The 27,798-nt window shown below is 53.5% G+C and overlaps 1 protein-coding gene across 10 annotated transcripts in view; it reads right to left on the bottom strand.

Moving 5' to 3' along the window:
• The window catches only part of UIMC1 (ubiquitin interaction motif containing 1), an 87,052-nt gene that overhangs the window by 28,675 nt on the left and 30,579 nt on the right, over window positions 1–27,798 (bottom strand). For all 10 annotated transcript variants that reach the window (XM_075009803.1, XM_075009804.1, XM_075009801.1 and 7 more), the window contains 3 exons: window positions 8,738–8,862; window positions 7,376–8,506; window positions 4,959–5,023 (listed from right to left, as the gene is read on the bottom strand). In XM_075009803.1, the coding sequence (XP_074865904.1) occupies window positions 4,959–5,023; window positions 7,376–8,506; window positions 8,738–8,862 (1,321 nt within the window). The remainder of the gene's footprint in view (window positions 1–4,958; window positions 5,024–7,375; window positions 8,507–8,737; window positions 8,863–27,798) is intronic.

Below are 27,798 nucleotides of genomic sequence, written 5' to 3' on the forward strand. Positions count from 1 at the left end.
GCTGGAGCACAGACTAACACAGCCACCTCTCTGTTACTATTCGAAGAAGAACAGTTTCTCCTAATATCCAACTTAGAACAAGGAAGCTGTGGTGGGGGAGGTCTGTCATGTCACCACTGAGAACAGCTTCTCTACACGCTCTTTGGAATCCCCCTTCAGGTAGTTGAGGACTGCTATTAAATGCCCTCGTACTCTTCTGCAGGTTGGTCAGGCACAACTTGCCCTTAATGAATCCAGGTTGACTGTTCCTAAGTCACTTTGCTCTCCTAATGCTTCAAAAATGGATTCCTCGAGGATCCCTTCCATGATATGTTCAGGGACTGAGGCGAGGCTGACCGGTCTATAGTTCCCTGGATTCTCCTCCTTCCCTTTACTGAAGATGGGCACTACGTCTGTCTTTTTCCAGTCATCCGGGATCTCTCCCAATCTTCACAAGTTTTCAGAGACAACCGTCAGTGGTTCTGCAATCACACCAGCCGACCCCCCTCATCGCCCTCAGATGAGCCTGAGCTGGCCCCATGGATCTGTGTCTATCCAGCTTTTCCAAATGGCTCTGAGCCTGTTCTTTCTCCACTGAGGGCCCCCACCTCCTCCCCAAACCCTGCTGCCTAGTGCAGGAGTCTGGGTGCTACCATTGTCTGTGAAGACAGAGGCAAAAAAAAAAAAAAAGCATGAAGTACTTCAGCTTTTTCCACATCAACTGTCACTAGGTTTCTTCCCTCATTCATTAAGGGACCCACGCCTTCCTCCACCAGCCTTTTATTGCTAACACGCCTGCAACACCTGTCTTGCTCCCTTTCACATCCCTTGCTAGCTCCATTCCAGTTGCACTTTGGCCTTCCTGATTGCACCCAGGCACGTTCAAGCAATATAATTATACTCTTCCCTACTCATTTGTCCACATTTCCACTTCTTATAAGCTTCCTTTTTGTGTTTAAGCTCATCAACAAGGTCTCTGTTAAGTCAGGCTGGTTACCTGCCTTATTTGCTTTTTATTGCACCTTGGTAAATTCCTCCCTGTTTGTGAGCAGCAGGTCAAGCTGAGCACAGCCCACGGTCAGTTCCTTCAGCCTTTGCACTAGGAAGTTATCTGCAACATTCTCCACAAACTCCCTGGATTATCTCTGTGCTGCTGGATTGATCTGCCAGCAGATGTCCTGTAGTATAAAATTCTATTTTAGGCCAATGTTGTAATCATTTACCTGTGTCTGATGTTGAACTCAGATTGTAAAAGTGTGATGAACGTTTGTTAAAACTAACTTGATGTTCTGTTTAAATGCTGCTACTGTCTCTATAGCAGTCACGTAGCACTTGTACGACTTAACAAATTAATTTATTAGGTGATGAGCTTTCATCAGACAGACCCACTTCTTCAGATCTACAGCCTTATCAGAACAGACTCAATATTTAAAGCACAGAGGTGCAAAAACTGTTACCAAGGCTGACAAGTCAGACAGAAGGGCAGAAAGAGGTGGGTGAGGGATGGGGGAAGTTAAGTGTTTGGTCGAACTTCAAAGTATGTGAAAGAGGCCTTCTAATGGGTCAGGTAATTGCTGTCCCTGTTCAAATCACGTGTGAACGTGTCCAGTTTGAATATGAATGTTTGTTCTGAGCATCCCCTCTGCATACGGTTGTTAAAGTCTCTTTTCTCCAGAACACAAACTCTTGGGTCTTTCACAAAATGGCCCACTCCACTAAAGTGCTGGCTGACAGGTTTGTGTATTTGGAGATTTTTGATGCCTGTTCTGTGTCCATTCGTTCTTTGGCAAAGAGCGTTTGCAGTTTGTCCAATGCACATAGTGGATAGGCATTGTTGGCACATGATGGCGTATATGATGTTAGTTGAGGAACAGAAGAATGTGCCCCCAATCTTGTAATTAACATGGTTAGGTCCGGTGATCGTATCTCCAGAATAGATATGTGGACAAAGTTGGCACCGGGGCTTCTTGCAAAGAAAAGGATGAATGGACACACAGCAGACATCAAAAATATCCAAATACACAAACCTGTCAGCCAGCACTTTAACAGAATGGCCCACTCCATTACAGACCTGAGAATTTGTGTTCTGGAGAAAAGAGACTTTAACAACCGTCTACAGAGGGAATGCTGAGAACTAACATTCATATTCAAACTGGACATATTAACACGTGGTTTGAACAGGGACAGCAATTACCTGACTCTTTGTAAGGACTCTTTCACATACTTTGATGTTTGACCAAACACTTAAACCAGATAGAAGAGCAGAAAGGGGGTGGGGGTGAGAGGTGGGGGAAGTTGTCAACCCTGATAATTTTTGGACCTCTGTGCTTTATACATTGAGTCTGTTCTGATAAGGCTGTAGATCTGAAGAAGTGGGTCTGTCTGATGAAAGCTCATCACCTAATAAATTATTTTGTTAGTCTTTAAAGTGCTACATGACTGCTGGTTTGTTTCAATAGAATACAGCACATTCTCTTTTTCCTCAGCTAACATCATATATGCCATCGTGTGCCAACACCACCCACACACCACGTACACAGCACAGACTGTAAACACTCTTCAACAAACAAAAAAGCAGTAAGGTAGAACTTTAAAGACTAACTAAATAATTTATTAGGTGACGAGCTTTCGTGGGACAGACCCACTTCTTCAGACCAGAGCCAGACCAGAACAGACTCAATATTTAAGGCACAGAGAACCAAAAACAGTAATCAAGGATGACAAATCAAATTTGACACATTAACACGCGGTTTGAACTAGGATGCGAATTTTCTGGGTCATTATAGGGGCTCTTTTGCATACTTGGCTTAATCTAATTCTTGACTCTCCCACTCCCAGCCCCTCTACTCTCTGATTTGCTCACCTTGATCATTTTTTTTCTGATCTGTCAACCTTGATTACTGTTTTTGGTTCTCTGTGCCTTAAATATTGAGTCTGTTCTGGTCTGGCTCTCGTCTGAAGAAGTGGGTCTGTCCCACAAAACCTCGTCACCTAATAAACTATTTTGCTAGTCTTTAAAGTGCTACTTTACTGTTTTTTTTGTTTTGATAGTATATAGACTAGCCCGGCTCCCTCACTGTTACTGTTCAACAAAGAACGGATGGACATAGAACAGACATCAAAAAACTCCAACTACACAAACCTGTCAGCCAGCCCTTTAACGGAGTGGGCCATTCTGTTAAAGACCCGAGAGTTTGTGTTCTACTGAAAAAGGACTTTAACTACCGTCTACAGAGGGAATGCTGAGAACTAACATTCATATTCAAACTGGATACATTAACACGCGGTTTGAACAGGGACAGTAATTACCTGGCCCATTAGAAGGCCGCTTTCACATACTTCGATGTTGTATCTGACTCTTAACTTCCCCACCCCACATCCTCCTCCCCCCACCGCCACCCCTCTGCCCTTCTGATTTGCCAACCTTGGTAACAATTTTTCTGATTTGTCAACCCTGATGATAAGTGCTGGACCTCTGTGCTTTATATACTGAGTCTGTTCTGATAAGGCTGTAGATCTGAAGAAGTGGGTCTGTCCCACGAAAGCTCCTCACCTATTAAACTATTTTGTTTGGTTTTCAATGTTACTTGACTGCGTTCTGTTTTGGCTGCCTCTGAGTTACTGTGTCTGCAGGGAACGAAAGCACCTGCTGCGGGAGTGAGGACTGCATGCTTGACCTTCAGCAGATGTCCTAGGAAGGAGCCAGGACAGACCCGTAGTGCTGCGTATCCTCATTAAAATGCGAGGCGCTGGCACACTGATGGCTCTGAAGGAGGACGCAGGCATCAGTGAGAATCAGCATGAGGGGGCAACAGATGAGATCACGAGACCAGCTTAAGGAAACACTAAGAAGCTTCAGAAACCAGCGCTCTCAACTGACCGACTGAAGCCTCGTCCCCTCCTGCACCTTGGAGCACAGGCCATGGATGACCGGTCGCTGGCATCCCCTGCCCTGCGCGATCTTTTCCAGTTCTGACCAGGGGTATTCTGGCCTTTTATTGTCTGCCTTCAGCTCTCCACGCCAGGTGTTTCTTGGCACCTTCTTTTCCTTTCCCCTTGGGGGTTCCAACAGGATACAAAACCCACTGAGCCTCGTGGAAGAGAGCTGCTATGAGAAGGGGACTGCTCTGTCACAGACTTTGGTTAGTCTACCGCTTCCCCTGGGTCTCAGCCGGCTGAAAGGAGCCTGGTCCCGCCTCACTCTTGTGTTTCATTAGCTGGGCCGGCTAAGTGAAAGCAAGCGACAGACCGGTAATGGTAACATCAACTGGGCAGACGGAGAGTGTGCACGCGTGCAGGCTGCTTTCCTCCAGCTCATGTGGCTTCAGGGCTGCCGGGGCTGCTTGTGGAAGCCACATTAACAGAACAGGGCCTGGTTTTCATGGGGGGGGGTCACTCTCTCTCTCTCACACACACACACACACACACACGGTTTTCATGGGGGGTTCGCACACGCACATGCACACGCACACGCACCAAGAGGCACCCTGAGCAGTGTTTCTCCTGCCGGACAGCGCCCAGCAGAGGGCTGCACTGCAGTGCCAGCAGACAGCGGATGCACGCAGAGCAGAGCAGAGCGGAGCAGAGCAGAGTGCAGCTCCCCACTGCTGTGTGCATGCACCAGGCCTGTCTGCTGGCCTTCGAAGCCATGGCCGGCAGCGCTGATGCTCAAGTCCCCAGAGGGCAGCCATCAGCTGCACTGGAGCACCCCCCAGACCCTGCTTGCTCAGGTTAAAGGCTGCAGAGGGCTCGGGGGTGATGCGAAAGCCCTCTGGAAAGCCCGGCGTTGGTCCTAGCCCTTTGTTACATCGTGTCAGATCAGACGCTAGGCACAGCACATTCGGGGCTGTCACTCCAACGAGAGATCTCCCCTTCCTCCGTCTCAGAGCCCAGGGGCCACCCTCCAGCCCCACGTAACAGCCCAGCAGGGTCTGGGTGTGTCTAGCACTCAGTGCTCTGAAGTGACCCCTCCTCCTCACCTCCGTGTGATCTGCATCGGTTCCCCGTCTTCGGGCGTGTCCTCTGCAAACAGCCCCTGGGAGGCCTGGAAAGGAAACAGGCTAATCATAGATAAAACAAAGGTCAGCCACCCAGTTCCTTGTCCCTGTGTGTGTGTGCGCGCGCGCGCGCCCAAGTCCCTTCCCACCGCTCAGTTACAGAGGGAGCTCGGGGCAAAGCATTCAGAGGTCAGAAACCTGCCTGGCAGGGACAGGCTCAGAGAAGCAGGAAGGGACCTATCCAATAGACGCTGAGGTCGTAAGACGCTGACTTGGTGCGGTTTTATGACAACACTGGTTAGCCAAATGCTATGGGGTTCACAGGCAACCTGGGGCCTTCGAATGGAATAAACTGACATGGGAGGGGGCCCGCCGGGGTGGGCTGCAGGACAGGGTACGGAGGCCACCACAAGCTCCATCAGTCTCGCTCCTTTCGGTGGCACAGCACCAGGGCAGAGGGGCTGGTCCCTGATGAACTGCCAGGGAAGCAGGTACCGCTCCAAGTCGGGGGAGGGGGTGACCCAGCAGCTGCTGGGGCAGCTCTGCCAGCTGACCACAAAGAGCAGCCTGACCTGGGGGCAGCCTCCAGCTGGGAGATCACCCAGCCTGAAAACTGGGACACCTGTTTGCAGGGCCGGGTGGGAGGGAGGGTAGATGCCCATGTACAACAAAGCCTCTGGTCACCACACCTCCAGGCTATGGAAACACCGGCATTTTAGCCTAGAATTTCCCACCACTGGGTTACTGCCGTGGGATGGCCCTGGCAGCTGGCTGAGCCAGGTGAAACCACCCCAGTGCTGGCAGAGAAGGCCCATCCGTGGTGGCAGCTGTAGGAAATAGGAATTAAAAGCGGTGCAGACAAGGCTCTGGTGAGCAGTAAAGCCCAGACCCTGGCAGCAGGCAGTGACCAGAGGGGAAAGGGGTAGGGGTGGCTCTCCCGTCAACAGCGGGAAGGGGGACCGCAAACACCGGGTCCAACGGACCACACGCTCTTTTGTTTGCTTCTCTGTGGCGCACACAGACCTGCAGGCTTTTGTGGGGAAGTTTTCAGGCTTTCCCCCTCAGAAGGATCAGCAGGGTCAGCTCTGCTCTGCTCTGCTCTTCCTGGAGGCCCCCGGGGTTCAGAGGACATGCACTGGGAGCTGCTGTTCACGGCGTATTTGATCAGGGACAGACACTCCCCATGTCCTGCATCTCTGAGATGTTTTGTCTTCCACGAGTAGCCCCCACCCCAGGGTTACAGACAATCTGAGCTAAGTCCCTGCCCCCTCTCAAAACTGCTGCAGCTCCCAGTCTTTTCTGATCCCATCATTTAGCCATTCTCCAGGCACCACAAAGGCCTCCAAGGTAAACAAGGCCTGAATTTCTAATGAAAAAGACAAGGAGAAAAGCTGCTTGTGGGAGAAACCTCGCAGGTCTTTGGTATCCACCAGAACAGAGCAGAAAAGGGAACAAAGCCCATTTTCCCCCTCGGCGGGTCACCTTTAGGGCTCGTTTAAACACAGCCGCTGCATCCAAGCCCATGGCAGGAGGGCTGAGCAGGGGCTGCCCAGCACGCGGGCTCCCTGTACAAAAGGCAGACGGGGCACCCTTCACGAGGCGCTCAGCACTGCCGACAGACGAGCAACGCCGCAGGACACGGGAAGTGTCTGTCAATGATCGGACACCCTGGAACAGGAACCCGGCACTGGGGCACCCCTCGCAGGGAAGATCGAGTTGGACAGATACGGGAGTAAGTCAGGATGAAAAAGGAGGCTGGAAAAGGCTGCCACAGCCCTGAAATACAGCCGTAGCAAATACTCCAGCTGCGGTTCAACCTGCTAAACCCAGCAACGGCAGACAGCTGCCTTCAGCCCTGCCAGCAGCCAGGCACTGACCCCCAGCGGCCATCACACGGAACAACTCAGGCCAAGCAGCCCAACGCTGCAAACCCAGCAACCCAGGGAGGACGGCACCAGCCAGCAAGACCCAGCTCTGGAGCAGCTCGCTGAAGGCTCTGCCGCAGAAAGGACGCCGGGGGTGTGATGGGGCTCAGGGGTCCCCAAGCTCTGCACCCCGTCCGCAGGCAGGAGTGACCCTCACTCGGCAGGAGAACAGGGAGTTTATTTGCCAGCAGGGCACAGCGTCGTACAGAGGAGTCAGTGCAGCCGGCAGAGACAGCCAGTCCCAATCGTGTTGGGGAGAGGAGGCCCCAAGGGGCCCCCGGACCCAGGGCCTTGCCCCCTCCTTGGCCTTGCTCTCTCCCAGCCCAGACTCACTGCTTCCCACTCCCAGTTCCAATTCAAACCCCTCAGGCTCCACCTCCCCCTTTGTCTGCAGCCCAGAGGTGTCACCTGTTCGCCAGGTTAACACACACACGCACACACACACACACACGCACACACCCCGGAGTCCCTTACCTGGCAGTAGCTGGTGGTGGGCTCCTCCTCGGACGTGGGGTTCTTCTCCTCATCCGCGTCCGGCCCTGGCACCTGCTGAGGCTCTGTGGGCTGGGTGGAGAGAAGCCAGGCTGCACTCTCCAGCTCCTTGCTGCTGTCGGAATCTCCAGCTTCCGGCTCGCTGGGAACACCGTTTCCCCGGCTCGTGTGCTCCGCTCTCCCGTGCTCCCGGGGAGAAGAGCAGGGCACCACCGGATCACCAAACCCCTTCTTCTGCAAGAGCTGCCTCTGAGCCTGCTTTAGGCTCTTCTGGTACACCTCCAGCTGGCACAGGATGACCTGAGTGTACTGGTTTGGGTCCACCCCCTTGGGGCAGAAGGGAACACCCCAATAATAGTGCACGCTGTCTCGCCCATTCTCCTGCTCGCACGGTTCCTCAGCTGTGCGCGGTGCGTTCTCAGGCCCCTCGCTGCGCTCCACGTGCTCCGTGCAAAGAGAGCCTGAGCCTCGCCCTTGCCCTTGCCCTTGCCCTTGCCCATGCCCCGGTGCGCACTGGGGGCCTCCTGCTGCCCCACTCTGCTCTGGAAGGCCAGCCGGCTCTGAGGTCCGGCCCTTCAGGAGCACGGCTGAGCTGCAAGCAGGAGGCTCTGAGGGCCCAGCCAGAAGCCTCTTGTGTCCTTCCCCACCCGCTGCTGCAGCAGTGTCACCTGCACCTGCAAAGAGCCTCCGAGGGGTCAACTGCCAGTCGCTGGGTGCGAGCGGGGCAAAGGTGGGGCTCAGGGAGATTAAGCTCCCCCGCGGGGGGCTGGGTAACGCATCCCTGGAACTGCTCCCTGCTGGGGAGGGAGACGTTTCCTTCGACTTCCCTGGTGACACCGTTATGCTGGATAGCAGGGAGCTTTCCACTATGTCCTGGCTTAACCTCGTCAGCACGACAAGGGGACTCCTGGCACCATCCGGCTGTCCATTCCCGAGAGCTTGGGTGCTGCGGGCGTGGGAGCGGCACGCTGATGGTGGGGAATCGGGGCAGGCTGGCACAGCTCCGTGCAGCTCACGTGGCCCTGGCTCAGCCGGGTGGCTCTGCCCTGGCACGCCGGCTGCCTCCATGGGAGGTGGCTCAGTGGGAGCAGGGCACTCTGACGGCTGGTAGCTCTGAAAAACAGGAGAGACGCTCTCCGAGAGAACCATTCATGCTGCAAAGGGCAGTGGCCAGGCGGCTCTGTCGGCACCGGGAGGGCAGCAGGCAGGCCGCACGCAAGCACTGCTACCACCGCAAAGCCAGCCGAGGTCAGGACCCCACACCCTCCAGTCCACTCACCCGCCCCCCACCCTGCAGAGATGCCCTCGCTGCCTGGAGAACCAAGGCCCACAAGGCCCCCTTACGCTGAGGCTCTCGGCGATGGCCTTCCTCACCAGCTCCTCCTCCTCCTCCTCCCGGCAGTTCACTTGCCTGGCTTCCTGCTCACTCATTTTCAGAGCCAGCGCAAACTGCTCCTCTTCAGTCATCTCTGCAGAAAGACGAAGGGGTTACAGCCAGGTGGGAGAAAGCTGCAGCCTTGGGCGGGGGGGACAGGCCTGCAAACTAGCCCACATTCACTGAGGGGGTGACTCGGAAGTAGGTTACTTAGTCCCCATTAGACCACTGTGGGGTGCTGTGCACTCAGAACGAAAGGGCCTCACCTCGCTCTCTTACCTCACCCCAGAAACCAGCTGCAGTTCTGAAGGGAGGGGCTGAACGTCCTGTAACTAATCCACTCCACACACCCCTCGTTAACACAGATTAAACACAGCTCAGCCCCCGACCGCCCCGCGCCACTGTGGCAGATACCGAGGGACCCAGACACCATGAGGACAAACACCTACAGCCTGGCAAAGCTGCTCAATCTTTGCTTGCCCACGCGGTACTTGCAATGCAAAATAACGTACTCGGGCAGCATGAACCCGACCCACCTCGGCACAGTCGGTTAAGGCTTCCCTACTAATCTGTGCTTGGCCCCTCTGGACATTCCGTCCCCACGGCGTGCCCCAGTCGGGAGTGTCAGACAGTCGGTGCCCTCCAGGCAGAGGGAGCAGCTAGGCTTCGATCCCAGCTCCACATGCACAGCCGGGAGCATAAGGGTCAGTTTCACTGCAGAGCAGCAGCCCCTGTGTGTTTCACTTCAGAACCAGCCACCCAACAGGTCACACGCCACGCGGGAGGGCCCTGCTGAAGGGCAGGGCAGAGCAGAGATGCTGAGCCAGGCTGAACCCAGGCAGCAGGTACGCACTGTACCTGCTGGGCCATGCCCAGAAAGCTCTGCAACGTGCAAGCTCCCCCTCCCCCTGCTCTCGTCGCTCAGCCAGGTCGGAACCGCTGGCGGAACCACTGGCTCGGCAGCACATTTCCTCCCTAAAGGACTCTGCAGTCTCAGCTGCCTGGGAGCAAGGCCGCCTTTTTCACGCACAGCCGTCACTTGGCAGAACAGCTGTTGAGACCCTGCACTCCACCACGCTTAAAACCCACACCACCTGCACCACCGGGCCTGGGGAGGAGCAACTCAGCAGCACTCCACGATGCCGAAAAACACAATGTCACGTTCAGAGCTCAGACGTGTCCCTCAGCGTGTGCACCAGCCGCCCCCCAGGGGAAGCAAAGCCCGAAAGGGCACTTGCTGCAGGCTGAGAGCCGCCAATCACGTTCCCAACAGAAGGGGCTCCTCAGCTGCAACTCCAGAGCTTGAGTGCAGCCCCCTTTGCAGGAGAACTGGCCCCAGCAATGCCACACCAGGAGTCCTGGCCTCGGCCGTCCAAACCATCCGCTTCCTTCCAGCTGGGGGTGGAATGCAGCAGCCCGGTGTCACCGGAGAGCAACGGAGGAATGACGGCACACTGAGCCCCACGACGCCTCTTCCATTCTGTACCGACAGCTGTTGGCCCAGGCCCTCCGCCGCCCTGCCCACCTGCTGCACTCATTCGCACGCCCTCTGGGGCAAGGCCCTGCTGGGCTTTGTACTTTTCTTTCGACTTTAGCCAAGAGAAAAGGCAGGAGCCGGGGGAGGCGGAGGCAGAGGCAGACACAGCGCGCTCTGGGGAAGCTTCGCCCTTGGACAAAGCCATGCTGGAATCTTCCGGCTCGAAGGAACCACGAGAAGAACTTTCTCTCTTCAGTGTGGACATCACACAGTTCTCCATGCCGGGGAGCAGGCTCCCATCACCAAACACCCCAGTGCTGTGCCCTTGGTCAGGCCTTTCTGGCTCACACCCACAGCCCAGAAGGCTACAAACCAACGCTGCAACCTGTCATCTGCAAGGACATTTATGCAGATCAATAACCCCACTGCAGTCACTGGGGCTACCAAGTGCGTAAAGCTGCACAAGTGTTTGCAGAACGGGGCTCTCTCACATGCTGGCAGTTCAGTAAGTGCCCCAATTTCTTGGTGAATTCCTATTGTATTCGCTGTGTCAGTTCCACCACAGCAGATGTGGAACAGCTAGGAGAGATCTGCCTCTGGCGAGCCAAGGAGAAACATCTGAACCCTGATGTGCAGGTGCTCTGGGGAGCAGGGAAACCCCAGACCTAGCTCCACCTGGAAGTACACAGCTGGGGGGTCAGTTGATAGAGCTGAACTCTCTACTCTCTGAGTAGCCCGTGAGGCCCAGCGCAGTGCAGCTGGCGGGGTCCAAGCACTGCACGCAGACACTCGCAATGAGCACGCTTCATGCCGATTACGCCGGTCGCAATCCATCACGACTAGAGAGTCGAAGTACGGCCTGGGCCTCCTCCGGGTGCAGGCGACGGGACCGTGTCGGCACTGCGAGGGATGTTCCGAAGGAGCGGGCAGAGAAATAACCGCTGTCCAGCAAGTCGCACACTTGGAGCCTAAGCACACGCCCACCCTGAATCTGCCCACCCCAAGGCCTCGGCTGGCACTTTTTATTCCAAGGCTGAGCTCCCTACGCCCACTCTCCCACGGACACTGTGATGCATCCGGCATGACAAGGCACAAAAGCCAACACCCCCAACGCCACTACGGGACCAAGCCCAGCCACAGGCCACAGGCGCAGAGGAAAGACACACGCAGACAAGCTTTACTATATCACAGCCCTAAACAATTGAAGCATTTCAGAGCCTTTTAAAATGCTAATTTGGCAACTTACTATGCAACTTGTGCTTCCTTTTAACATCCCCACAGTGCATTAGCTGCCAGCAGCACTAATTCCAGTTCTAACACGTACTGGTGGGAGACGAACTCAAAATGGGTTTGCAGGGTGGCACGACCGCTGCATATCCAGAGTTCCGATGTGCTTTACAGCCCCACCCAGCCAAAAGAGAGAGCGAGTGACTTCTGCAGGGCTCGGTCTCCCCATTTAGTAGGCATCCTTCAGTCTGCATAGACTATGGATCGCGCCCTTTATAGTTTCAATTGAGGGCTTCATTTACAGCATCTACTGTGACTATGAAGACCCACACGAGAGTGACAGTCCTTGCTGCATCTCTTGCAGATGTGGTGGGTGTCTGGCAAGTGCTTAGTGTGCTTTCTGTGCGCTCGCTTCTCCTCTGCTAGCTGTCTGATCCTCATCTCGCCCTTCTGAAGGCCCTTGTGTAACCCCTGCCTCCATCCGCTGCGGTCGTCTGTCATCTGCTAGTTCTTCCCAGTTGTCCAGCTCGATGTCTACCTCTCCGAGGTCTCTCTTGCACACATCTTTGTAGCGCAGCTGGGGGCGTCCGGGAGGTCTTTTGCCAGAGGCTAGCTCACCATACAGGATGTCTTTTGGAATCCTTCCATCATTCGTCCTGTGGACGTGGCCAAACCAGCGGAGCTGACGCTGCCTGAGGAGGGTGCGCATGGTTGGGATTCCAGCTTGCTCGAGGACGGCGGTGTTGGTCACTCTGTCCTTCCATGATATTCCAAGGATGCGCCTGAGGCAGCGCAAGTGGAAGACGTTCAGCCTCTTTTCCTGGCGGGCATACAGGGTCCAAGTCTCGCTGCCATAAAGGAGGGTGCTGAGGATGCAGGCTCTGTAGACTTGCATTTTGGTGTGAGTGTACAGCTTGTTGTTATTCCACACTCTCTTGCTGAGTCTGGACAGAGTTGTGGCTGCTTTTCCGATCCTCCTATTTAGCTCAGTGTCCAACGACAGGGTGTCAGTGATGGTGGACCTGAGGTAAACGAACTCGTGGACGACCTCTAACATATAGTTGTCATTGCTGATTGATGGGGATTCAGCAACATCCTGACTGAGTACGTTCATCTTCTTTAGGCTGATGGTAAGCCCAAAGTCCTTGCACGCTTTGGAGAACTGATCCAGCAGTTTTTGAAGCTGGTCTTCTGTGTGAGACACTACAGCAGCATCGTCTGCCAACAGCATGTCTCTGATGAGGACTTCCCACACCTTAGACTTAGCTTTCAGCCTTGCAAGATTAAACAGTTTCCCATCAGATCTTGTGTGCAGCAAGATGCCCTCTGTTGAAGGTCCAAAGGCATGCTTCAGGAGGAGTGCGAAGAAGATCCCGAACAATGTCGGAGCAAGCACGCATCCTTGTTTGACGCCGCTCCTGATTCTGAAAGCATCCGATAATGTGCCGTCATATTGGATGGTTCCTCTCATGTCTTCGTGGAACAACTGGATCATCTTGAGTAACCGTGGAGGACAGCCTATCTTGTGGAGCAGTTTGAACAGTCCATCCCTGCTGACCAAGTCAAAGGCCTTGGTCAGGTCGATGAAGGCTATGTAGAGTGGCTTCCTCTGCTCCCTGCACTTCTCCTGCAGCTGCCTTAGAGAGAAGACCATGTCAACGGTAGACCTCTCTGCACGGAATCCGCACTGCGATTCGGGGTACACCCTCTCAGCAATCTTCTGGAGTCTGCCACGGATGACGCGAGCGAACAGTTTACCAGTGACGCTTAGGAGGGAGATTCCACGGTAGTTGTTGCAGTCGCTTCTGTCTCCTTTGTTCTTATACAACGTTACAACGTTAGCGTCGCGCATATCCTGTGGAACCTCACCCTCTTTCCAGCACAGGCACAGCAGCTCATGTGGGGGTTCCAGGAGTGTGTCCGCGGCACATTTGATTACCTCTGGTGGTACCATCCTGGCCAGGGGCCTCTCCTGCTGCAATGCTGTCGATGGCTCTCTTCAGTTCATCCACAGTCGGCTCTTGATCCAGTTTGTCCATTACTGGTAGGAGCTCGACGGCATCGAGGGCTGCGTCAACCACAACGTTCTCGCGTGAGTACAGCTCGGAGTAGTGCTCAACCCAGCGCTCCATCTGTTTGGCTTTGTCAGCGATGACTTCACCAGATTTGGATTTCAGAGGTGCCATCTTGTTCTGGGTGCGTCCTAATGCCTTGTTCATACCCTCGTACATTCCCCTGAGATTACCAAAGTCGGCACAGGTCTGGATGCTGCTGCATAGCTGGAGCCAGTGGTTGTTGGCACAGTGCCTGGCTGTCTGCTGTACTGTTCTTCTGGCCTCTCTAAGTACTTGCTGGGTACTCTGGCTCGGTGAGCGTTGGTACTCCAGGAGTGCAGTGTGCTTCTTTGCTATGACTGGAATCATCTCATCGGAGTTCGCTTCGAACCAGTCATTCGTGTTTCTAGCTCTTCCTCCAAACACCGACAAGGCCGTGTTGTAAACTGCATCCCTCGGATGTTGCCATTTGGGTGTCACATCGGCGCCCCCAGGGCCGCTGCGCAGATTTCCCTGGAGGGTCTCTCTGAACTTTGCAGCTTTCTCCGAGTTTGCCGTCCGGCCGGCGTCAATGCAGGGCCATCCGGCAGGTGTAAAGCGGTGCAGCTTCTTGGGTCTCAGCTTGAGCCTGGAGCAAACTAGCACGTGATCTCCCCATTTAGCCTCTCGCAATCCAACCCCACGGATCTGTTATACGTATGACTTGGGCTAAAAGCAGTGACATGGCACCAAAGCAAAACCGGGGAGCTACACTTCCCAAAGCAGACTGGCGAGGGCAGAGACTTCCCAGCCCATGGGCCCAGAAGCAGAGCGCCTGGACAGAACCTGTCTGCCCTGCAAGTCAGAGAATGTACGGAGAAAAAAAGATGTCTGCCACACAGCACCGTTGGCTGAAGAACAAACACCTAAAACCTCCTGCTGGTCTGTAACGAAGAAAGGAGCAGGCAGGAAAGTGAACGTGCCAGTCTCGCTGTTGGTAGCTGGCCCCTCACCACCGGAGAACATGCGACTGTACCGCAGGGAAACCTGTCCCACCCTTGGTCAGGACGTAAGACACCAATCCGCACCCCGATCTCTGGAATCGGCAAAACGCGGCACATGCTTCAAGTCCTGAAGCAGAACTCCATCCGGGGGGCCGGAGGGAAAGGAACCCTATATCCCTTGCACACACACCAGCTGTCACCATTCCAGCCAAGCCATCCCCCTGTGACAGCTGGGCCACCCCATGAGAAGGAGCTGCCCAATGGCAGGTCTACCTGCCCCATTTCTAGCTCCAAGTCCCAGCAGGACGGCAAGGCACAAAGACCCCAGAGAGCTGGATTCACCGTGCACACTAGTGCTCCCCCAGTTGTGCAGGCACATGAAAGAGCGAAAGGACAGAAAAGCAGCAATCAACAACAGCAGTCAACGCGGAAGCTCGGAGACTGGAGTCAGAAGTTAAAAAGGCTGCAAAACAGGACAAAGAAGACCTTTGTGGGAAACCTTGTACAACAAGCCAAACAAGCTACAGGACAGAGAAATTCAAAAGAGCTCTATAACACCGCATTGATGCTAGCTGGGTCACAGCGTACAGTGATCGGCCAGTACAGGGTAAGGAGGGGCGTGTGCTAACAAACCCAAGTGAGCAGCTCAGTAGATGGAAATGAACATTTTGAAGAGCTACTGAACCGTCCTGCCAACATGAAACCTCCCGAGTCACCTACTGCAAATACACCTCTGCAAATTAACAGCGGCAGACCTACAAAAGAAGAAATCAGAAACGCTGTTCCCCATCTGAAAAGCAGAAAAGCACCTGGTCCAGACAACATCCCTGCAGAAGCAATCACAGCAGGCAGAGACATCAGTCAGCATGATGTGTAATCTATTTGGGAAAAACTGGGACGCTGAAGAGGTCCCACAAGACTGGAACCAGGGCTACCTTATCACGCGTCCAAAGAAAGGCAGCCTGAAGGAATGCAAGAACTGGAGGGGCATCACCTTACTGCCTACTCCAGGAAAAGTGTTCAATGGGGTTCCCTTGGAGAGAAAGAAGACAGAAACAGACAGACAGCTCAGGGAAGAACACGCCAGCTTCCAACGCAAGAGATCCCGCACTGATGAAATAGCAGCGCTCAGAATGACCATAGATCTGTTACTCGAGTACATAACCCTCACAGCCTTTCGAAAAGCATTCAAGAGCGCCGCTAGAGACCCTTTGTGGAAACTGCCGCAACGCCATGGCAACACATCCAAAACTACTAACCCCACCCATTCGACATACAAATCCTCGACGTGCCAAGCTGTTCACAACAGTGTCTTGACAGAATCCTTCAGCATACCATAGAGTCACAGGGCTGGAAAGGACCTCAGGAGGTCGTCTAGTCCAGCCCCCTGCCCAAAGCAGGATCAACCCCCACTAAGTCATCCCAGCCAGGACCTTGACCAGCTGGGACTTAAAAACCTCGAAAGATGGAGAATCCACCACCTCTCTAGGCAACACATTCCAGTGCTTCACCACCCGCCCGGGGAAAGAGTTTTTCCTAATATCCAACCTACACCTCCCCCTCTGTAACTTCAGACCATCGCTCCTTGTTCTGCCATCTGACACCAAGAACAGTTTCTCTCCATCCTCTTTGGAGCTCCCCTTCAGGAAGTTGAAGGCTGCTATTAAATCACCCCTCAGTCTTTTCTTCTGTAAACTAAACAAGCCCAAATCCCTCAGCCTCTCCTCACAGGTCTTGTGCTCCAGCCCCTTAATCATTTTTGTTGCCCTCCGCTGAACCTGCTCCAGCAAATCCACATCCTTTTTATACTGGGGGGCCCAAAACTGGACACAATATTCCAGATGTGGCCTCACCAGTGCTGAATAGAGGGAGAACAACCACTTCTCTAGATCTGCTCCAAATGCTCCTCCTAATGCACCCTCATATGCCGCTAGCCTTCTTGGCTACAAGGGCACACTGTTTACTCATATCCAGCCTTTCATCCGCCATAACCCCTAGGTCCCTTTCCATCGTACTGCTGCTGAGCCAGTCGGTCCCCAGCCTGTAACAATGCTCTGGATTCTTCCGCCCCAAGTGCAGGACTCTGCACTTCTCCTTATTGAACCGCATCAGATTTCTTTTGGCCCAGTCCTCCAATTTATCCGGGTCACTCTGGATTCTCTCTCTACCCTCCAACATATCTACCTCTCCCCCTAGTTTTGTGTCATCTGCAGACTTGCTGAGGGAGTAATCCAGTCCCTCATCCAGGTCATTAATAAAGATGTTATAGAATCATAGAAGAGTAGGACTGGAAGGGACCTCGAGAGGTCATCGAGTCCAGCCCCCTGCCTTCATGGCAGGACCAAGCACTTTCTAGACCATCCCTGAAAGCCATCTATCTAACCTCTTCTTAAATATCTCCAGTGATGGAGATTCTACCACCTCCCTTGGCAATTTGTTCCAGCGTTTGATCACCCTGACAGTTAGGAACTTTTTCCTAATATCCAACCTGAACCTCCCCTGCTGCAATTTCAGTCCATTGTCTCTTGTTCTATCCGCAGAGGCAAGGAAGAACAAGTTCCCTCCCTCTGCCTTATGACACCCTTTTAGATACCTGAAAACTGCTATCATGTCGCCCCTCAATCTTCTCTTTTCCAAACTAAACAAGCCCAATTCTTTCAGCCTTTCTTCATAGGTCATATTCTCTAGACCTTTGATCATTCTCATTGCTGTCCTCTGGACCCTCTCCAATTTCTCCACATCCTTCCTGAACTTCTGCGGTACCCAGAACTGGACACAATACTCCAGCTGAGGCCTAACCAGCGCAGAGTAGAGCGGGAGAATGACTTCTCGTGTCTTGTTCACGACACACCTGTTAATGCATCCTAGAATCATGTTTGCTTTTTTCGCAACAGCATCACACTGTTGACTCATATTTAGCTTGTGGTCCACTATAACCCCTAGATCCCTTTCTGCTGTACTCATTCCTAGGGAGTCCTTTCCCACTCTGTACGTGTGACACTGATTGTTCCTTCCTAAGTGGATAACTTTGCATTTGTCCTTATTAAACTTCATCCTGTTTACCTCAGCCCATTTCTCCAGTTTATCCAGATCCTTTTGAATTATGACCCTATCCTCCAAAGAAGTTGCAACCCCTCCCAGCTTGGTATCATGTGCAAACTTAATAAGTGTACTTTCTATGTCAATATCTAAATCGTTAATGAAGATATTGAATAGAACTGGTCCTAAAACAGACCCCTGCGGAACCCCACTAGTTATACTTTTCCAGCAGGACTGAAAACCATTAATAACTACTCTCTGGGCACGGTTATCCAGCCAGTTGTTCACCCACCTTATAGTAGCCCCATCTAAGTTGTATTTGTGTAGTTTATTGATAAGTATATCACGTGAGACTGTGTCAAATGCTTTACTGAAGTCTAGGTATACCACATCCACCGCTTCTCCCTTCTCCACAAGGCTCGTTATTCTATCAAAGAAAGCTGTTAGATTGATTTGACATGATCTGTTTTTAACAAAACCATGCTGGCTGTTCCCTAGCACCTTACCACCTTCCAAGAGAATAACACCAGCCCAAGAACAGAGTCTTGCAGCACTCTGCTTGAAACAGATCGCTATCCAGATATTGAGCCATTGACCACTTCCCTTTGGGCCTGACTGTCAAGACAGATTCCTATCCATTTTATAATCCAAGGATCCAATCCATATTTCCTTAACTTCTGTGCAAGAATGTTGTGGGAGACTGTACCACAAGCTTTGCTGAAGTCAAGGTATATCACATCCACTGACTTCCCCATGTCCACAGAGCCTGTTACCTCATCATAGAAGCTAATCAGAGTGGTCAGGCAGGACTTGCCCCTGGTGAATCCATGTTGGCTACTTTTGGTCACTTTCCCCTCTTCCAAGTGCTCCAAAATGGATCTCTTGAGGATCCCCTCCATCATTTTCCCAGGCATTGAGGTAAGGCTGGCCGGTCTATAGTTCCCTGGATTGTCCTTCTTTCCTTTTTTAAAGATGGGCACCACATTTGCCTTTTTCCAGTCATCCAAGAGATCTCGCAATTTCCAAGAGTCTTCAAAGATAATAGCCAAAGGCTCGGCAATGACCTCTGCCAATTCCCTCAGTACCCTTGGGTGCATTAAATCCAGACCTATGGATTTGTGTACATCTAGTTTTTCTAGATAGCTCAGAACTTGTTCCTTCCCCACAGATGGCTGCCCTCCACCTTACCTTCTCACACTGCATTTTCTAGGACCGTCATGTGGGAGTTGACTTTGTCTGTGATGACTGAGGCAAAACAAGCATTGAGTACTTCAGCTTTTCCTGCATTATCTGTCACTAGGTTACCTCTCTCATCCAGTAACTACCCCGCACCTTCTCTGATAACCCTCCTATTGTTAACATGCCTGTAGAAACCCTTCTTGTTAGCCTTCACATCCCTTGCCAGCTGCAGTTCCAACTGTGCTTTCACTCTCCTGATTACTGTCCAGCATTCGCCAGCTGTGTGTTTATACTCCTCCTTAGTCAACTGTCAGGAGTGCAACAAGGATGTGCATCAGTACAACCGGTATGGTTTTTCTCCAGCCATAGCGAGAGGCCTAGAGCTCTCCTGCAGCCAGAACAACGAGCAGCCACCGCCAGTAACTGTGCAGCCACAGGTCACACACTCACGTCCCAGCTCCACGTCAGTACACTAGTGTCACCTCAGGCTGGGAAGTGGAGCCCACACCCTAACGCCAGTGTCTGCAGGTAACGAAGTGCATCCCAAGATGAGTAAAGGAAACTCAGTTGGGAGCTGTGATGGAGTGGGGGATACCTGTGTGTGTGTGAGGGGCTCACAGAGGGTGTGGGGCTCCTGCTGAGGGTAACCCTGATGACCAGGTAACACCTTTGTACTGCAAACAGAGGAGGAGGTGGAGCCTGAGGGGTTTGAATTGGAACTGGGAGTTGGAAGCAGTTAGTCTGGGCTGGGAGAGAGAGACAAAGGAGGGGGCCAGCCCCCAGCTCTGGGGCCCCCTCGGGGCCTCCTCTCCCCAACATGGATTGGACTGGCTGTCTCTGCCTGCTGTACTGACTCCTCTGTACGATGCTGTGTCCTGTCGGCTAATAAACCCGCTGTTCTCCTGCTGAGTGAGAGACTCTCCTGCCTGTGGACGGGGTGCAGAGCTTGGGGGACCCCAGAACTCCATCACACTGGTGTTAGCAGTGGGATGTTCTGCACCCCAAGGATGGAGAATCCAGTAGTAAGTAACGGGCGCCACGGAAGAAGAAGAGGGGCCTGTGAGACCCAGGTGTGCTGACGGGCAGTGAGGTGCAGTTTCCCAAGGCGGAGAGGCCTGCGGCTGAACCCAAGCAACTGCGGTCGTGGTCCTCGAGAGGGGGTGCCACACCTGAGGAGCGGTTACTCCTGGGAATCTGTTGGAGTCGGTCCCAGAAGGTGGAGGGGCCGAGGGCCCAACCCCCAGGAACAAGTGACCCCTGAGGAGGCTGACACGCTGAATGAGTTCTTCCCAAGACAGGGTGCTCATGGTCCTTGAGAGCGGGTGTCACACTGAAGAAGGGGTTCCTCTGAAAGTCTGTTGGAGTCAGTCCCAGAGGGCAGAGGGGCCTACAGCCTAACCCCAGGGAGCTTGTGACCCGCAAGGAGCCTGGCACATTGAAGGGATTCTTGCAGGAATCGTGGGGTGCAGAGGGCATCAGCCTGAGAGCCTGCAACCACGCTGAGCAACTCCGCTGTGAAGTGGCAGCACCTGGAAACCGAATCGAGATTAAAGAAGCTGGACAAGGCAGCGTGGATGTGCAGTGGCAGAGCTGAGGGTTAAGGAAAATCCTGCAGAGGTGAGCCTGGATCGGGGCAGGGAACCCTGGACTGCATGGAGCTCTGAACCGAGTGGCCTGCCGCAGCTCAAGGAGGGAAGGAGCGATTCCAACCCATCATCTATTAGTGGCCAAGACAGACCTGTGAAGAGTTTTCCAGGCCTCGGCCGAGGAAGGTGCCTGTGTGTCTGTGCAGGAAAGCAGCTTGTCCACTGGAAATGGCAAGTTGTCTGTGAGAGAAGCTGCTTCACCTTCTGTGTGTGTGTGGAGACCAGCCAGGGGGCTGGGACAAAGGAGAAAGTGTCTCCCATTGTCTGTCTGTGTTGAACAGCAGCAGCAGCCTGGGGAGAAAGCAGAGCCTGCATTCGGAAAAGGTGCCAATGAGGAAACTAGCCCATTGTCTGAGGAACATTCCCCAGCCTGGGGTGGCTGGAGAAGGAACCACCAGGAAAGAGCATTCCAGGTGTGACTCTGAATCCAGCCATGGGGGCTGGAACAGAGGGAATGGCTCCGGGATGGGCAGTGGTGTCACTGTTCAGGACACTGGTCCTTGGTGCAAGAAAAGTGCTTCTGCTTCTGGGGAAGTGAATCCTTTGCCTGAGCCTGTGGGGGCTCAATATGGAGCCAAGATCCCAGAGCTGGATCTGAGGGCAGCTGAAGCCCAGATGGGAAGTGGGCCTACCTCTGTGTCTCTCAGGGGGGATGATGCTTTAACTCGGTCTGATCCAGTTAGTATCATCAGGGAATCCCAGAGACCAGACGATTCTGGTACTTGTTCTTTGCCTGATGCTGAGGTGTTACTGGGAGGGGGTGAGAGGACTCTGTCCTACCAGAGTCATCCTCTCGCCAGGACACAAGAACAGATGGGCAATGGAGTTAAGCTGACTGATGAAGATAAAGGAGCTGGTAGCAGAAGGGAGGAAAGGGACCCTAACCTTCTGTCCGGTGGTACTGGCTGTCTGCCTGAAGGGGGATTACGTGGGAATCTGCCTGATGGGCCAGAAGTGATCCTGGGTTTAGGTGAAACCCCGGAGCTGGTTGTGGCTCAAGGGAGCAGTGCCCCTGTGGAGCCAGACAGGGGTAAGTTATTGTTTGGGGGAGCTCTTGAGGAAAAGAATTTCCCTGAAACTTTTCCTAACCCGTCTGTGGGGACTGCAGAAAATGGGAGTGAGGTGAAGGAGAGTGAACAGGAAAGGTGCTTGTCTGTGAGAGCCGGAGCAGCCCTTTGCCTGGGAAGAAGTTTGTTTCAGCTCCTGACGGCCAGGACCTGCCTGAGTGTGAAACCACTGGCTGTGCTCTGCAAGGGTCCAAAGCAGGCAGGGCAAAGGCTTCTCAGTAGTTGGAAGTTGGTCCAAGTAAAGTGAAAACTCTCAGGGAGTGTGAGCAGCCCTGTGAGAACCAAGTAAAACAGCTGCACAGTCAATCTCTGTAGGATGCAGGAGAGGACCAGCAATTCCCCATCTCCAGATGGTGGAAACACTCATATTCTCATACTGGACTCCACTTCTGATTCCATGGGGAGGCAGTAGTTGGAGGTGGAAGGACAAAGGAGCTTTGGGCCTGGTGGGCCAGTAAGGGATAAACAGGGATTCCTTCATGTGGATTCTGCGTCTGGGACTCACAAAACAGCTCTCAGAAAGCAGTTTGGTTTGCAAATTTCCAGGCTGGCTGGGAGGGGGCCATCTCCCTGAGATCATTAATGGCCCAGCTCTTGTTAGAAGGGAGGGCACAGCCAGAGAGATCAGATTTCCACCCCAGGGGGCAAGGGAGAAGATTAGAACTTGATGGTGCTAAAAAAGGCCTCAGCCATTTATCCCCAAAATACCAGATTCTCAAGGATGTTGCACAAAGGTTGTGGTCTACCAAAGAGCAACGTAAATGTACAGTTGCAATGGGTTTGTTCTGTTACTCACGCTGACTGCTGTAACCAAGGGGTGCTGCTACCAAAAGCTGTAGAATTGTACCATGTACTGAATGTTTGGAAAAAGCCATTTAACATGATGACATTGATGTAGAAGCATGAGTTGTATGTTGAAGGAGTCTGTAACTCTGAAATGTCACCATTGTTCCCTGTAACTAGTCTTGCAACCTCTCACATAAGGAGAAACATTGCAAACCTATTGTGTGGCATGGAAGGGGAAACTGAGGCACACAACCATTCTGGTGGTCTGGCTAAATGCCAAGGGGGGAAGCATTTGTACCTTCCTTTACTGGACTGTAACTGAATTTCAAACATGTGCTGGAGCAGCTGTATGGGCTGGTGGGCAGACAGGGCAGGGCCCAGACCAGAAAAGAACTATTTGATCTTTTGGTGCTGCAGCATCTGTATGGGCTCTGCCTGCCCGACTTGTGGCTGACGGACCAGAGACAGAAGCAGGGAGACCGACCAACCTGAGGGAACTAAAGGGACTTGCCCGGCTGCATCACATGAAAATGGCCAATACCAAGCTCCTAAGTTGGAGCCTCCCCCAGCAGGATTATGACATGGAGGTGGTGCACATCAAGGGGAGCACTGAGGGTACAGCTGATGCCCGATCACGAGGGGAGGGCCCCAAACTTCCCCAGGTCACTGGCTGAGTGACCCCGCTCAGTTCGGTCTGGAAGGGGGGAGAGATGTGATGGAGTGGGGGATACCTGTGTGTGTGTGTGAGGGGCTCACAGAGGGTGTGGGGCTCCTGCTGAGGGTAACCCTGACGACCAGGTAACACCTTTGTACTGCAAACAGAGGAGGAGGTGGAGCCTGAGGGGTTTGAATTGGAACTGGGAGTTGGAAGCAGTTAGTCTGGGCTGAGGGAGAGAGAGACAAAGGAGGGGGCCAGGCCCCAGCTCTGGGGCCCCCTCGGGGCCTCCTCTCCCCAACATGGATTGGACTGGCTGTCTCTGCCTGCTGTACTGACTCCTCTGTACGATGCTGTGTCCTGTCGGCTAATAAACCCGCTGTTCTCCTGCTGAGTGAGAGACTCTCCTGCCTGCAGACGGGGTGCAGAGCTTGGGGGACCCCAGAACTCCATCACAGGAGCATTTTGTCAGGCAAGCAATGACTCCTCCATAGCTGAGGGTGTGGAATCCCCATTCCATGGCGATCGGCTTCACTTTGCTACTGTTTGCTGTCTGATCTCTGTCCGGCTTGTACCTGCCCCCGTCTGCTGCATAATTAATTTTGCTAGGTGCAAATCAGGGAAGGTGGGGGGTGCTGACTGGTTAGGTAATTCTGCAACGGAACGACCTGATTGGTTAGTGAAATTATACTAAAATAGTTGGTCGAGGTAGAGCAAAGTGGGACTCAAGTTTCACTACTTACACTGGGGTCCAAGAAGGAAGCAGCAGGAATGGAAGACGGCTGGAAGCAGCAGAAAGGGAAGACGGCTGGAAGAAGGAAGACCTTCAGGAAAACACTTGGCAGAACTCACCTCCCAAGACCAGCACTGCCAGACCCTGAGGTGCAGCAACCAGCATCCAGAGAGTGACTGTGTCTGTCCCAACAGTGGACGTCTGCCTGCCTGCCTGCCTTATCAGGATTGGTGGATACCGTGTGCTTAGCGTGTAGTCTGCTTTCTTGGTAATTGTCAAGAAATAGAGAATAAAAATATTACTGTGTAAGGCTTTTTCAGTGGCACAGATCCTGCAGAGAATTACAACCGGAGCCCTAGAAATTGGGTAAGGGTGGGAGTTTAAATTAACAGGGTCACACCTTGAGCCCTATGGATTGGGTAAAGGTGTGTATGTCCCTGAAGTGTGGAAGGGGTAAAGAAATGTGAGCGGGTAAAGAGAAGTTACTCACCGTAGTAACGGTGGTTCTTCGAGATGTGTCCCCGTGGGTGGCTCCTCATTAGGTGTCGGGCTCGCCCGGCGCCGCAGATTGGATCTTCCAAGCAGTTTCTGCCGGACCGCGCATGCGCCGGCGTGTGCCACTCCCTTGCGCGCTCCTGGCCATGTGCGTGATCCGGTCCCCGCCAGTTCCTTGACCAACCGCCTCGGGTGCCCCTGCAAAACACTAACAGAGATCCGAAGCGGGGAGGATGGGTGGGTAGTGGAGCACCCACGGGGACACATCTCGAAGAACCACCGTTACTACGGTGAGTAACTTCTCTTTCTTCTTCGAGTGTCCCCGTGGGTGCTCCACGTTAGGTGACTACCCAGCAGTAACCCAAGATAGGAGGTGGGTAATCGGATTATGTGCAGCTTGTCCCCGAGAGGACCGCTGTCGAGAGACGGGTATCCTCTTGGAATACCCTGTGAAGGGCGTAATGTTTGGCGAAGGTGTCGTAGGATGACCAGGTCGCCGCTCTGCAAATGTCTTTTAACGCAACGCCCTTGAAAAAGGTTGTTGATGCCGCCACCGCCCTAGTGGAATGAGCCCTGGGAGTGGCCGATAAAGGAGTCTTTTTGAGCTCGTAGCACATTTTTGTGCAGGATACAATGTGCTTTGAGATTCTCTGCGAGGAGAGACCTTCTCCTTTCGACTTGGGAGCGAGGGAGACTAGGAGTCTATCCGTTTTCCGGAAGGACTTGGTCCTGTCTACGTAGAAGGCTAGCGCCCTCCTCACATCCAGGAGGTGTAGGCGCGCCTCTTCGTTGGAGTTATGAGGCTTTGGATAAAACGAGGGTAGAACAATAGGTTCGTTAATGTGAAACTCGGAAGAAACTTTGGGAACAAAGGCTGGATGCAGCCGTATGGTTACCGCCTCCTTGGAAAAAACAGTGCAGGGTGGCGTTGCCATGACTGCCGCGAGCTCGCTCACCCTACGAGCTGACGTAATTGCAAGAAGAAAGGTCGTCTTTATTGTAAGGAGGCGGAGGGGGACCGTGGCCAAGGGCTCGAACGGTGGTCCCATTAGCGTGGTAAGCACCAGGTCCAAGTTCCACGAAGGTGGAATCGGTTTCCGAGGGGGGTATAGGTTTACCAACCCTTTGAGGAACCTGGTAACCATAGGGTGGGCGAACACCGTGTGCCCTTCCTCCTCGTGTCTGAACGCCGAGATGGCGGCAAGGTGGACCTTCAACGAGGATAGCGAGAGTCCTCCTCTCTTGAGGTCCAGTAAATACTCTAGTATTGTAGGTATAGGCACCGAAAGGGGGGCCAGCTGTTTGGTAGAACACCAAGCCGTGAAGCGAGTCCATTTCTGCTTGTAGGTCTTCCTGGTGGAAGTCCTCCTGCTACTTTCTAGGACTTGCTGTACTTCCACTGTGCATGTGCTCTCTAGGGAGCTGAGCCATGGATTAACCACGCTTACAGTCGCAGGCTTTGGGGGTGCGGGTGCACTATGGACCCCTGGGCTTGCGTGAGCAGATCCGGCGCCACCGGAAGAGGCATCGGTGGACGGTCCGACATGCGCAGGAGTAGGGGGAACCATTGTTGTCGATCCCACATTGGGACTATCAGGATCATCCGGGCCCTTTCCCTCCTGGCTTTTTGCAACACTTTGTGGATGAGCACTGTGGGAGGAAACGCATAAAGCAGGGGGCCCCTCCACGGGATCGCGAACACGTCCCCCAGGGACCCCCATCCCAGTCCTGCCCTGGAGCAGAATCGTGGGCACTTCTTGTTGTGCTGAGTGGCAAACAGGTCTATCTGGGGAAAACCCCATGCACGGAAGATCGGCCGTAGCAGATCGGGACGGATCTGCCACTCGTGTGTGAGTGCAAAACGCCTGCTCAGCTGGTCTGCCTTCACATTGTGCGCACCTGACAAGTATGAGGCTTTCAAGAGTATATTGTTGGCGATGCACCAGTTCCACAAGCGGATTGCTTCCGCGCATAAGGCACGGGATCGAGCTCCTCCTTGCCTGTTTATATAAAACATGGTGGAGGTATTGTCTGTACTGATCCCGACTACTTTGCCTTGTATATAGTCTCGAAAGTGTCTGCAGGCGTTGAACACTGCTCTGAGCTCCAGTATATTTATGTGTAGTGACTGTTCCATGGGTGACCACAGTCCTTGAGTCACCTCTTCGCCCATGTGCGCTCCCCACCCTATGAGGGAGGCATCTGTAGTGAGAAAAACCGATATCTGCGGCTGGTGGAAGGGTACCCCTGTTAGCAGGTTCCTGGGGTTTACCCACCATTGTAGGGATTTGCGCACCCCCGCTGTGGGCGACACCACCCTGTGAACGGTGTGTGCTGCCGGTTTGTATACGCTCGCCAGCCAGTGCTGCATGCTGCGCATGTGTAACCTGGCGTTCTGTACTACGAACGTCGCCGCTGCCATGTGGCCCAGCAGCTGTAAGCACATCAAGACCGGCACCGTAGGGCTGAAGGTGATGACCTGCACGAGGGAACCGATGGCCCGAAAGCGAGTCTCTGGTAGATACACTCTCGCTGTAACCGAGTTTATGCGAGCCCCTATGAACTCTATGTCCTGTGTGGGGTCTATTTTTGATTTTGCCAGATTGATAACCAGGCCGAGTGAAGAGAACGTGTTTGCTGTGACGCGTATCATGCGCAGAACCTCCCCCTTCGAGGCCCCTTTGAGGAGGCAGTCATCCAGATACGGGAAAATAAATACCCCCTGTCTGTGCAGGTAAGCTCACACCACTGCCAAGGTCTTGGTGAAGACTCTGGGGGCCGAGGAGAGGCCAAACGGTAGGACCTTGTATTGGAAGTGTTCGTTGCCTACCATGAACCGGAGGAATCGCCAGTGAGCCGGATGGATAGTTATGTGGAAGTACGTGTCTTGTAAATCGAGGGCTGCAAACCAGTCTCCATCGTCCAGTGCTGTAAGGATGGAGGCGATTGTGATCATCCGAAAACGTTGCTTGCGCAGGTACCTGTTGAGGCCGCGAAGGTCTAAGATGGGCCTCCAGCCTCCTGTCTTTTTCTCCGTGAGGAAGTACCTGGAGTAGAACCCCTTCCCTTGCAGTCGCTCCGGCACTCTTTCCACCGCCCCTATGAGCATGAGATGGTCCACCTCCTGCCTGAGCCTCGCTACGTGGGAGGCCTCCTGGAGGTGGGGCTTGGGTGGAGGTCATGACGGTGGGAGCGACTGGAAGGGGATGGCGTACCCCGTGGCTATGATCTCCAGCACCCATTGGTCTGTGGTGATCCTTTGCCACTGGTCGTAGAATGGTTGGAGGCGATGGTGGAATAGTCGCTTCGGATGACCTTGTGCGATGGTAGTGATGGCGCAGCCCTGGATCTGTATGTCAAACTTGTAGCCTTTGGCCCCGCCCCGAGGACGCACGGCTCTGTTGTGAACGTCGCCTGGGAGTTCTGTACTGCTGGTGCTGTTGATGTCGCCCTTGCTCGTAACCCCTGTGGTACTGGGGGCGCTGTTGCTGGTACTGGTACCGTCTTTGTTGAGGGTAGTACCTTTTCTTTGTGTATGGAGGGGTGTAAATCCCCAGGGTCCTGAGTGTGGCTCTTGAATCTTTACTGGAATGAAGGACCGAGTCAGTTGATTCAGCAAACAGCTTCTGCAAGTCGAAGGGAAGGTCAACTATCTTTGCCTGCAGATCCCTCGGTATACCCGAAGTCTG

This window comes from Carettochelys insculpta, chromosome 15 (genome assembly GCF_033958435.1).
Source record: "Carettochelys insculpta isolate YL-2023 chromosome 15, ASM3395843v1, whole genome shotgun sequence".
In the NCBI taxonomy this organism is placed as follows: domain Eukaryota; kingdom Metazoa; phylum Chordata; order Testudines; family Carettochelyidae; genus Carettochelys; species Carettochelys insculpta.